The sequence below is a fragment of the Schistocerca serialis genome, chromosome 9, assembly GCF_023864345.2.
Source record: "Schistocerca serialis cubense isolate TAMUIC-IGC-003099 chromosome 9, iqSchSeri2.2, whole genome shotgun sequence".
NCBI classification, from domain to species: domain Eukaryota; kingdom Metazoa; phylum Arthropoda; class Insecta; order Orthoptera; family Acrididae; genus Schistocerca; species Schistocerca serialis.
The window spans coordinates 215136144-215149732 of NC_064646.1; the positions used below are offsets into that span (position 1 = coordinate 215136144).

Here is a 13589-nt window from a genome sequence, read left to right on the forward strand (position 1 = left end):
CAGCGTGTGAACCATTCAACAAGACATCATCGATATGGGCTTTCGGAGCCAAAGGCCCATTCATGTACGCTTTATGACTGCATGACACAAAGCTTTACACTTCGCTTGGGCCCATCAACACTGACATTGGATTGTTGATGACTGAAAAAATGTTGCCTGCTCGGATGAGTCTCGTTTCAAATTGTGTTGAGCAGATGAACATCCACAGGTGTGGAGACAACCTAATGAATCTGTGGGCCCTGCATGTCAGCAGGAGATTGTTCAAGCTGGTGGAGGTTCTGTAATGGTCTGGGGTGCAGTTGGAGTGATACAGGACCCCTGATATGCCTGGATATGACTCTGACAGGTCACACATACGTAAGCATCCTGCCCGATCACCTGCATCCAGTCACGTCCATTGTGCATCCTGGTGTACTTTGACAATTCCAGCAGCACAATGCAACACTCCACCCACCCAGAATTGCTACAGTGTGGTTCCAAGAACATTCTTCTGAGTTTAAACATTTCCACTGGCCAGCAAGCTCCCCAGACATGAACATTATTGAACATATCTGGGATTCCTTGCAACATGCTGTTCAGCTCATACTAATACGGATTTATGGACAGCCCTGCAGGATTCATGGTGTCAATTCTCTCCAGCGCTACTTCAGACATTAGTCGAGTCTGTGCTACGTCATTTTGCTGCATTCCTGCATGCTCATGGGGCCCCTACACAATATTAGGCATTTGTACAAGTCTCTTCGGCTCTTTAGTGTATTACAGTCTCAATCATTCTCGACAATTTTTGCCTACCACTATGTCCCTTCTTATAGTTAGTGCTCTATACACGTTGTTTTCCTTGCTGATTTTATGGAGAACCCCTTCAATTTTTATCTCTGTTCTCTTAATTTTTAGTATTCTTCTGTAAAATCGTAGTTCAAATGTTTCAATCCTTTTATTTTTGGTTTTGTGAGAGATAGTAGAAGGTTAAAACTTCATACTCATCATTCATAATGAAACTGGTAAACCAGTGCCTACAAATGACTGAGGTTTGGATTTGAACCATAGTTCATCATGTTCAAAGATGTAGACCAGTTGTTCTCAAACTTTTTGAGCTTTGTGCACATTTAAAAGGCCGCAAATAATTGTGGACATACTATATACACATTTCTGAGGAATATTTTACAACAGCCAATACAGGAAATAAATACAGTGATAAAATAACAATTGAGTCATTTTGTTTTGAATTTCACGCCCAGACTACAGAAAATACAACTTATATTAATAAAAACATACATTATCACAATATGAACAAATAATTTTTGTATAAAAAGTGAGAGAGATTCATGAAGCACGATCTGTCATCCAGATGCGATGGCTGGGCACCGTGTTGCCTCTTGCCCTGCCAAGACGAAAGGCAATAGAAACTATTAAGTGAAACGTATTGAAATGAACTAATGCTATAAAACTAACGATTAATTCAAATTATAGAGAAAAGTAATAATGCAATACAAATGAATCATACCTTACGTCTACTCTTTCTAGTGTTTGAGAAACATGAGCCTGATGTGTCCTCGTGATTTCTTCGATGTTTGGAGATATATTTGAAAGACAAACTTTCATTTCCTCATCGATACATTGAAGAGCTCCTCTCTTTTTACATTTAATTTTGGTGAGTGCAGAAAATCCTAATTCACATAAATATGATGTTGAAAATTGAGGTAAAATGTTCAAAGCCTTTTTAGATATCGACACATATTCTTCTTTTATAGAAATCCAAAAGGCTTCTAGAGACATTTCTTAATGCTTAATCATCAGTCCATGATCAAAAGATATAGCTGCCAGTTCACCCTCTGTTAATGTTAAGCCAAATTCACCAGAAGTTTCCATGAATGGGTTTCGAATCCATTAGTACTGTTCAGTGTTGGACGGAAAATATGAATTCAGTTTCTCTTCTAAACTTATGAAATTATCTACTACTGTTGGAAATATTTCATTCATGCATGTGCTCCTTACCAATGGGTCCAAGTTACCTTGAACAGCTTTTCTTTTCCATATTTGTAGTTTTCTGTGAAACGCTTTAATTTTGTAGGTGGATGCAGGGATTATTGTCTTCTTTCCCTTGCACGCTAGTGTTCAAAATATTGAACTGCTGAAATATATTTGCCAAATACTGCAATCTGGCAGTCCAAAATTCACTCCAAAGGAGGTTGCAAAACTGTAAATGTTTCATTTCTTTGTAAAACACGAGAACTTCTTGTCTTAGCTCATGCACAGGGGTAAGTACTTCCCCCTCGACAGCCACCTGACTTCTTTGTGTAAAAGCAACAGTCTGTGTTCTGACTCCATATTGACACAAAGTTTTTTGAATGAACAGGTTTTGACAGGTCTTGTTTCCATAAAATCTACCATCTGAACAACTTGCTCTAAGACTTCTCTCAAATTTTCTCTCAATGTTTTTGCTATTAAGACCTCCCTATTAAGGAAGCACTGAGTTACGATAACTTTTTTTTTTTTTTTTTTTTTTTTTTTTTTACACTACCATTGAAGGGGCACCATCTGTGCAAATGCCTACACACGACATACTGTTAACTGCCACTTATTAAGATAATCATTTAAAATGTTGAAAACATTCTCAACTTTAGTAGACACACTTAATTCTTTGTAATAAAGAAACTGATTTACTATTTGATCTTGATTAATGAAACAGACAAATGCTAAGAGTTGCAATTGATCGGTAATGTCTGTTGATTCATCAACTTGCAATGCAAAGTTTGAGTGCTTGAGTTTATTACTGCATACATTTTTCTCAATATCAGTAGACATTTCTATAATACACCGGCGAACTCTATCATTTGACAAAGGAATCTTGCTTATTTTCATAGCTACTTTATTTCCTAGCATCGTCATGATCATTTTTATACAAGCAGGCCAAATAAGTAACTCATCTATAGTATAAGCTTTCATACACTTTGCTATTGGTTCAGAGACTTGGTAGGAAGTGATCAGAGCTTTTTTAGAAACAGACATTACACTTTTAAAAGAATTTGCTGCCCTGTTTTGCTGTTTAGACAATCTCTTGAAAAAGCTTACAGGTTAATCTCGCAAATGTGAATGCATTGTTTTAAAATGTTTGCTCAATTTACTAGGAAGCAGAGATTCATTTGCCATTTTATACCCACATACGAAGCATAGTGGGAAAGCATAATCTTCGCTCCCAGTCCAAGTAAAACCATAGCATAAGTAGCTGTCATTGTACTTAAGAGTAGGCCACTGCTTTCCTTTTTTACTTTCACTTAGCATTTGTTCATGCCCAGAGTCAGATTCTTCAAGAATATCTTTGGTTTTCAGAAATCTCTCCATTTTATTCAATTGTATTTTGCATATAAGATTCACTTCTAGTGATTGTGAAAATAAGTAGTACGCTGTACACAAAACACGAGCACCACATATGCTAACAACACTTCACTGACATATCACCTGGAAGCTCTGTGATAACGTCAAGTGCACAACAGTGGAAACTTGTTTTCCTTCTGGGCCTGGATTCTTGTGCCTCCATGGGTTAACAGTGCTGCCAATGGTAATTTTCAGGTTCCATTAACCTTTCTGGAAGCTTCTGTCATGAATCTGCTGGATCACTAAACTGCAGTGGAAATGACACTCAGAAGTAGCAAGGCTTCACGAACAGTGACGATCGTGTTCATAAGTGCAAATCATCTGTAGCAAAGAATATGAAATGAAATTCTTTTAGCCATGGACAGCTCGAGGTCAAACAATAATCAGCTCTCACAGATAATTTCCACTCCCGGTTTCTCTTTCCAATAATATTTTATTGAGGACAGAAAGGTATGCATTTTCGGTAAAATATTATTAAAAAGTGACAGGTTGCAGATGTTGTTTATAATTTTTTGATACACTGTCATGGTACTTAAATAGGTCAAAATTACCAATAATAATGATATGCAATGCACTTCCTACGTGCTGTTGCAGCGCCACTCGGAGTTAGGTGGAATAGGCTCGCAATCATTGGAAATGAGACGAAACCTTCTGAATTCTATGGACAAGTTGTTATCACATGCATTGTGCACAAGGCTCAAATTCAGTATGGCTACCATCATAAAATAAAAATGTCCATAGGCAAATCAACTGCAAAACAAAAGCACGATATTATATCCGTAAGAGTTTTTGTCAGAAAAATCCGTCAGTCATCAAATATTTTTTTCACCATTTTTCCTGATTCTGAACTTTTGGATCTGACCAGAAATCCATTAACACTTGACAACACTGTGAATTAACTCAATGTTTATTTACAAACTTTAAGAGTGACATAAGTGTTGTACTGTTTGGTTACAGAAAGAAGGCACGAAACAAGGCATATGAAAATAATTTGCACAGCACCTACAGGGCAAAGGGTGGTGAGAGGGTGGATGGTTAGGAAAATTTCATGACCGGTGCTAGTCATCCACAGATACCTGTGCGTCTGGTACTGACGGGCAACTAAGATAGCTATATTTTACACACAAAAGTAAAAAGGGTTTGCTAAAAGTGCATTATTTCTATCAAAAATTGTGAAATTAAGGTAAGGCTGTTGTAATGTGCATTTCTAGTGCAAGAAGTTGAAGAAAATGGCATTTGAGGCTTTTATTAATTATGAATGACTGTGAAGCACTATGTTGTAAGAATCCTGTAGTCCATTGTTGCAGTCTTGGACTGCAAGTTATATACAGCATATTCAATAAGTTATTGCTTTGGCCACATAAAACTTTACCATGGATAAAGTGTTACATTCATAAATACAGTTACATTCATTATTAAATGAATTAATTACTCCCACCACTGCATGTTTTTGTGATTGTAGCAATGTGACAATTATCTGACCATTCTGTTTCTGCCAACCACAGCTTTCTGCCATCTGAATAGTTATTTTTCTTGACTCACCCTGGATTACACTTTCCCTAGAATTGCTTACACTTCTCAGTGGTGTAAGGGATGACCTCGATGGGCCAGCAATGGCTTTATCGTCACTCATTATTTTGAAATACCTTTGCCCAGTTCCTAAACAGCCACTACTGTTAGGTAGCTACGATTAGCAGCAATAGAAAAGAGAAGACAGTCAGTATGAAATGTTCTGAATACTGTCGACACTACAAGGAGAATAAGCCACCTTATTTCCTCCATATTTTACCTGTCGTGAAATGGATAAAATTGAGTAGCTATATGTTTGTTTATATTTGGCCACACGTTTTCCTAAAATATTACAGGGCGCACCCGTAAATGTTCTAGGGTGCACCAGTGCACTCTGGCAAACACTTTGAGAACCACTGATGTAGACACATTAAAACGTATTTAGTGAGAGGAGTTGTGACAGAGCAGGCAGTAGCCAAAGTTGTGCTAAACATTAAGCTTTAACAAGTTCTTTATGCATTAGGAGGTGGTGAGGTAGCAGAAAAAATAAAGAAAAAGGAGTTAAGGGGTGACAGAGAGGGATAAGGGATTTAGGATGTTGGGTACATAGGGTAGTTTACTGTAGATGGGCCATAAACAACTTGGCATAACAGGCTGCCATGTTGCAAAGGACCACCCTGTTTACCAAGTAGCAGTCTATGCAAAGAACAACTTAACTGCATCCTAATCCAGGACTTTCCACAATCCCTCTCACTTCTCCCAAACTGATATTCCAGCTCCTATCAATGTAAAAATAATGTGGCCTGTCTTTACGGGACTCTCACTTGCAACCCCCTTGAAGATCCTATCCCTGTGGAATATCTGGTGCAGAACCTGCTCTGTATCCACTCAACACAGCCTATTCAGTCCTATCAGAGGTATATTTTACCATATTATCAGCAAAGCCACCTGTGAAAGAAGTCTTATCATGTAACAGTTATGCTGTAACTCTTACACAGACTGTTATGTAAAAATGGGCACCAACCAGTTCTCCACCCAAATTAATAGCCATCACCAAGCTGTGACCAGGGGGTAAATTTGACCACTTGGCTGCAGAAAATGCTCCTGAGTTCAACATACTAGACAACTTCAATGGCTGCTTCACAGCCTATGCCACCTGTCTTTCTTGTAGTTATCTTCTACTGGAAAAGTATTGGTTGCAAATGATTGGCTCACGTTAATAAGTAGTTTGCAGTCCTATGTTCTTTATGCTAGTCATGGTGATTTACATATACTTGTTTACTGGTTTTCTTATTGTGAAATTAAATGTGATTCTTGGATATTTTCCAGTGACCCTATACAGCAAGTATGTACCTCAATGAGGCGACAGATATCATCTAGGGCATTCTATGGGTGGCTGGCTTATTGCCGTCATCTGCGCACAGTTCGAACCCACCTCTCAGGACTGGTGCTCACAACAATAGTGCCATCCAGTGATGCAGAATCTGGTCTGACTGCTGAACGTTGGGCAGAACTATCTAAGGCTGAAGGGCAAGCAGCAGAAATATTTAGGCTTACTTATTATGGTGGCATTGAACATAGCATTCGTAGACAGGTATGTTACAAAAGCTTGGTATTTGTTTCTTACATTACCTTTCACTTCACTATGCTGTTAGAGTTACTGATCTATTGTTTCACTTACAATGTTGAATTACTGATAATTTTAATCTCCGCAATTGATGTTTTTAAGGTGTGTGTGTGTGTGTGTGTGTGTGTGTGTGTGTGTGTGTGTGTGTGTGTGTGTGTGTGTGTGTGTGTTTTGGACAGTGCATGACTCTATTTGGGTTGAGTTATACTTAGTCTGCTTTTGTGCCTGGTAGCTAAACTTGCTGCAAAAATAGTACTAACCTGTGATCCTTCAGTCAGATTTATCGAAGCATCGCCAATTAATGCAAATTTAAATAAATACTTGTTGCAATAAAAGAAAATATTTTAAAAATGGTGAAAAGAGCTATACTCTCCTAAATAATTGAGGTAAGCAGCACCAAAATGTTTATATTGAAATGAAGTGATGATTTATTCAGTCAGTTAAAGCACACTCTTTCATGGTGGTCATACAAATATTGTTTCAGCATGAAACAAAGTTATGAAAATTTTCAAATGCTGTATAGACTGTGTACTTGGAATCATACCAGACTACCCAGTTACTATTTAAATGGCAGCAGTCTGTGCAAAGCGTAGTCTCATTCCATTAAACTAAACGCAAAATATTTGCTGCTCATAAATAAATAAAGTTCACTGTGGTGCATTCACCCACGTTCTGGGGATAGCATCTTTCACTAGTAATTAAAACAGCCTGGATCCTTGGTTTGAATCCAGCCACTGCCTAAATTTTAAATAAAAATCATCAGCAGTGGTGACTGAAGACTTCCAGAATAAGAAGTCATCCTCACTCTGGCAAAAGCCTTGTCAGAGAGGGCAGAGGAATGGACGGAGGTTCAGGGCATACTCTTGCCCTTGAGGTCAAAAACTGCCCCTAAAAAGCAGAAGAATCAGCATTGATCAATGGCATGAGGTTGCAGAAGGCAATGGCAACCACTGCTTTGAAGACACATCAGGCTTATTGACCGGACATGAAAAAGTGTCATGATCATCTCTCTATTATCAATAGGTTCCAGATTAGTTCCCCATTTGAATCTCTGGGAGGGGATGCCAAGGGGAAGATGACCATGAAAGAAAGATGAAATAACCAGTGGTTAGATGATGATTTAAGAGTCGGGTCTTGGAATGTCAAATGTTTGAACATAGTAAGAAAGCTAAAAAATCTGAAAAGGGAAATGAAAGGTCAATCACGATATAGTGGGTCCAGTGAAGTGAAATGGTAAGAAGATAGAGATTTCTGGTCAGACAAATGTAGGTTAATATCAATAGCAGAAAAAAATGGTATAAAGGAGTAGGATTTGTTACAAATAGGAAAGTGGGGCAGAGAGTGAGCTACTGTAAACAATTCAGTGATAGAGTTGTTGCCATCAGATTTGACAGCAAACTAATGCTGACAGTGATAGTTCAGGTTTATAAGTTGATCTCCCGAGGAGGAGGAGGAGAAGGAGGAGGAGGAGAAGAAGAAGAAGAAGAAAGGGGGGGGGGGGGGGAGAGGGTGAGTGAGTGAGTGAGAGATAGATAGATAGATAGATAGAGAGAGAGAGAGAGAGAGAGAGAGAATATGAGGATATTGGACTGGTAATTCAGTATGTAAAGGGAGATGAAAATTTAATATTCTTTAGGGATCGGAACATTGTCGTACGTGAAGGGATGAAACACAAAGTTATCAGAGAACATGAGCTCAGTAGTAGGAATGAGAGTAGAAAGACTAGTTGAGTTCTTCAAAAATTCAGCTAGTAATAGCAAATACTGTGTCCAAGAATCACAGAGGAGGAGGTATACTTGGAAGAGCCTGGAGACATGGGAAGAATCCAGCTGGATTACATCACTGTCAGACAGATAATCCAAAATCAGATATTGGATTTTAAGGCATACCCAGATGCAGATTTAGATTCGGATCAATATTTAGTGATGATGAAGAGGAGACTGAAGCTTAAGAGAATTTTATGGAAGAATCAGTGTGGAAGGAAGTGGAATTCTGAAGTACTGAGGAATTATTAAACACAGTTGAAGTTCGCTAAGTGTGTGTATACTGCAGTGAGCAATAGCAGAGCAAGCATTTCAGCTGAAGAGGAGTGGCTATCTCTGAAATGGGCAATCACAGATGTTGCCCAGACAAGCAGAGGTAAAAGGAAGATAACTGTGAAGGAACCATGTAATAGAAGAATTGATCAGCGAAAGAAGGAAATACAAAGATATTCCAGGAAAGGTAAGAATATAAAGAAAAATAGATATAAACATATGAGAAATAGCATAAGCATGAGTAGATTCTTGCAGTCTATTCAATAATAATTCCAGATTTGAAGCTGAAACTAATCAAATTTCAACACTACCTATTGCCTATCATTCGTAAACTGTTAATGTTCCAGCTGGCTTACTGATTCTATGCCAAATTTGACTCAAAATTTTTCTGAGTGCCAATAAGTATTAGTGTATTCAAGCAGCCACATGCTGCCAAAAATCAATTACTTCACAAGTCCTAGCACTGCACTGTCATCTTCCCAACGTACAGTGACCTGTTCTGATGTTCTGTCCCTGCAAATGTACAGTGGTGCATAAACATTCTCTGCGGTGACAGTTTCAAACTGTATTAATGTAGTTGTTGTTTGTTTGTTTTCTGTTTGTTATTCCATGCTTTACATTGTGCACACATTCATGTTTATATAACTGCAACCTGTTACCAAGCATATGTGGGAATTAATATCTTGTTTACTCTGATACCCAAATATTTGGTGATCCTTACCGATTATGACACACCCATGCTGAGTTCAGAGTTTCAGGCAGTTTCGTAACATTGACACTTCTACTAACTTCTGCACCAGCCGCACCGTGCTCCCACATGAGAGTGAATGACTCAACAGTCACAACTGAAAAGGCAGCCAGCAGCACAATCAACAGAGTGATGATAAAACTACCCCCCATTCTAGCAACATAATCCTCATTTATGGTTTGCCCTCCTAGAAAGTCAGTTCATTCTTGCACAGTTATTAGTGGATGTGATTAAATACAACTATGTGGTTGCAGGTTGAGGATCTAGCCTCAAAAGTCCAGGATATTCTAACCATGCCACTGGATACCAAATGGTATGCATCAGTTAAAAATACGTTGATCACACACTTGGCCCAATCAAAACCAAAATGGCTAGAGAAGCTTTTGCGCACTGAGGAGTTCAGAGATTGCCCTCTGTCACAACTCGTAAGACGTTTACCCACATTGGCAAGTAATACTGTAAATGATGATGTGCTACAGAATATATGGTTGTACCGACCGCCATCAGACACCCAAAAATTCTCTCGGTGTGCGCCAGTTGTTAAATGCACTGACACAAACGGCTGAAAGGTTATTTGAAGTGTATCGTGCATCAAGTGTCACAAAATGGACTCCACCATAAGAAAACATGCCCACAGTGACACTAGCCTCCATCCAGTCACAGTTGGCAGAGTTGATCACACAGGTCACTATACACATTACCACCAAGATTGATCCACACAGCATGACTGCCTGACTCAGAATGATCAGGAGTTACCACTTGCTCCCACTTACAAGCCCTTGGTTTCCCAGTCAAAATTCACAACAAACACAGTATATAGAAAATTGAAAGGTTGGACACTTTTAGAGGGACACATACTATCCCGAGAAAGCCTGTGAAGTTTCAATACCCAGCATTAAATGACGAATTTAGGAATAAACAACAACCCACTACAAATTACTCCCATAAGGATCGTGAGGGCAAAATGAGAGTAATTACACTGGATGCAGATGCCTTTAAACAGTCATTCATGGCACGCTCCATATTTAGAGGGAATGGGAAGAAGGCCTAATAACTTACTATATACATTATCCTGTGTCTAATAGTTTACACACAGTTAAATAAAACATGAAATTTGCAAGCACAAATAGCCCAAGTTAAATATTTTATTAAATACACTAGAAATTCCATTGTCGAATAGCCAACCATAATTTAAAAACAAATTAAAAGAATTTCCAAATGACAACTCCTACTCAATAGATGAAATCTTAGATATGAAGTAATAACTGCAAAAAAATAATTATATTATGTAAAGAAAACTTACGTTACACTGAAACATTCCACACCATTACAGAATGTTGTATTCATTATAGATGGAACAAGTATTAATGTAATGTAAAGAATGCCATGCTGCATTAATGTTCTGTGGAATTGCAGAGATTATGATGATTTGGCAAATTTACATAACTGAAGAGGGATGGAACATCTAATAATTCAGTAATCAAAATATATACAGATATGTTACTTTCAGTGATGATAGTGTCGTCTGCCGTCGTTTGATGCCTAGTTTGTCAATGGTCCTATGAAGTGTTGAACTGTTATCAAATTTTAATGATTTTTATAAGAGTATGAATTTGCTATTAGGACATAATATGTGTAGTTATTGTGATGTACATGATATTAGTGTCCCGAAACATGCACATTGATATCGTTGTCTCAGATTATGCTTCGAAGTGTCCTGATTACTGTGGTGATAATAGTTTCGTTACATGTCAGAGCTCTGAATTATTTTTTAATTTTAAAATATTTCAAGGAGCCCCTGTCTGTGATATTGCAACACTGCCATCTTAGGTGCCAGCGTCTTACTTCCACATGCTAGTAATCAAGGCAACACTCATATCGCTCCTTCTTTGCCTTGGGAAAACCCACTTCCATTCCCGTAACTTGCCAGCCGTGATTCGGGGCCATCTGGTCCTAGTTACCATGGCCGGCCACACCCGACTCAGGACCTCCGTTCATCACCTGGAACTACAAGACTTCAATAACTTTAAGTAGCTGATGGTATGCCAGCATATTTGTTTTTCAGAAAAGCTGATTTTTATACATCTACATTTACATTCGTAGTCTGCAAACCAGTATGAATTGTATGGCAGGAGGTTCTTCCCTTTACGTGGAGGTGGCAAAAATCATGTGATACCTAGTTGTTGTGACTCTCTGATCTTTCAAAGTGCCACCGCGCAGTTACGTGCGTCCTCTACATGCAGCGCTGTCTGCCAGCCATGCAGCAGCAGCACCACCTAAGCGGCCAGCCAGCCAGCGGCCACTAGACTCGGACTCAGTTATGATTTGACTGTTAAAGTGTACACACGTCTTACTCTGTTTACTTGATCTGTGACTTTCATGTATTGCGTCTTCCTTGAAATATAATTGTTCAACTTGAAGTTACAACAATTGGTGACGAGGTAGTGATTTTTCTTTTCCGTCGTTGACCCACATGTTTCCATGGCTACTTTAGAGCAACTATTGCAAATGCTTCTCACGAATGCGATTTGTGATTTCATCACGGCATCAAATGCTGGGCGTCTCTCGTCGTTCTCTCTACCTCCTTTCCCTCCTTATGATGAGACGGCAGAAGACTGGTCTGATTACGAAAAACTTCTTTGACAGCACTTCTTGGCATTTCATATCATAGACGAACAAACATGTAAGCCTCTGTTCCTTTCACAGATTTCACCTCAAATGTATCCGTTGTTGTCGCAATTGGCTCCTTTGAAAGATCTTGCGTCTTTGTCCTTTGCTGAAATGTGCCCACTTCTGTCCGTCTATTTTCAAAAACAAACGCATGTGGTAGCCTCTCGTGTTGCCTTTTATCGTTGTCAAAAACAACTGAATCAATCCTATCGCACTTGGGCTGCTGAACTTTACGGCCTCAGTAGAGAGTGTCAATTTGTTGCTGAAGTTCACAAAGAATCCTATGCCAATTCCACGGTACGGGATGCTATTATCCGATCGGCGCCCGACAAAGAAGTTAGGCAACGTGCTCTTCAGTTGGCAAATCCGACTCTAGATGAAGTTCTATCCATCGCTCAGACTTTTGAAATTTCTCGCGCCGCTGGAGCGCAAATAGAGGCGTGGGGCGACGTCGGGGAAACACAACCTCTGTGCAATGTTGACGAAATGTGTGGCATGTCCCCGCCGGCCGACGTGGCCGCAGTACGCTCCCAAGCGCAGCCTCAGCCTAACCATAAACAAACCTCTAAGAAACTGCAGCAAAAACCCCTGCAACTTCCTTCATGTCCGCGGTGTTTTACGAAACATTCACGAGAAGATTGTCCACAACATTGGGCCGTGTGTGAAAAAAAAAAAAAAAAAAAAAAAAAAAAAAAAAAAAAAAAAAAAAAAAAAAAAAAATAAATATGATGGTCATATGTCATCCGTTTGCAAATCCGACCACATACATGATGTTCATGAACATGACACTGATTCTGATTATTTGTTGTCTGTCAATTGTACTTCTTCCCTTTCAGGGACGTTATTCCTCACTGTCGAAATACTTGGTCGAGAGGTTCGCATGCAGGTGGATACTGGTTCTGCTGCCACTATCATCAATTCTCAGACATATCATTAGTTGGCTTCTCCAATCCTGTTACCTGTCAAGGGGCAATTACGGACTTACAATAAACAAAAGATTTCTCTCTTGGGATAATTTGATGCTGAGGTACCTTACAAATCTGTCGTTCGCACTGTTCCCATATTTGTGGTCGACCATAGAATCTTTTTGGTTTCGATGCCTTTCGCATTTTTGGGTTCTCCATAGATGACTCTGTCAGTGTCGTCTCTGATGCTATTCCTTATGCTCAATTGGATTCCTTGTCGACGACATTTTTGTCCCTTTTTTCTCCTGGGTTAGGCTGTGAAAACGACTTTGAAGCTCATGTCATGCTCAAACCCACTGCTCGGCCTAAGTTTTTTCGGGCTTGGGCCATTCCTGTGGCCCTTCGTGACCAGGTCAAATGGGAGCTGGATAATCTCACTGCTTCAGGGGTCTTGCTTCCTGTCACTTCCAGTGAGTGGTCCTCTCCTGTCATTGTCATTGCTAAGCCAAATGGTGATGTTCGTCTCTGTGGCGATTTCAAAGCCACTGTAAATGCTCAATGCCTTATCGACACTTACCCTCTGCCTCGACCTGAAGAATTGTTCACTAAACTTGCTGGAGGCTAGTATTTTTCTAAACTTGACCTGTCAGAAGCTTATCATCAACTTCCTCTCGACGCTGCTTCCCGGCAGTTTCTGGTCCTTAACACACCTTTTGGCC

At 39.3% G+C, this 13589-nt stretch overlaps 1 protein-coding gene across 4 annotated transcripts in view; it reads left to right on the top strand.

The window, feature by feature from the left end:
• Positions 1 to 13589, top strand: part of LOC126419820 (small G protein signaling modulator 1-like) — a 275459-nt gene that overhangs the window by 131789 nt on the left and 130081 nt on the right. For all 4 annotated transcript variants that reach the window (XM_050087048.1, XM_050087049.1, XM_050087050.1 and 1 more), the window contains one exon: positions 6214 to 6478. In XM_050087048.1, the coding sequence (XP_049943005.1) occupies positions 6214 to 6478 (265 nt within the window). The remainder of the gene's footprint in view (positions 1 to 6213; positions 6479 to 13589) is intronic.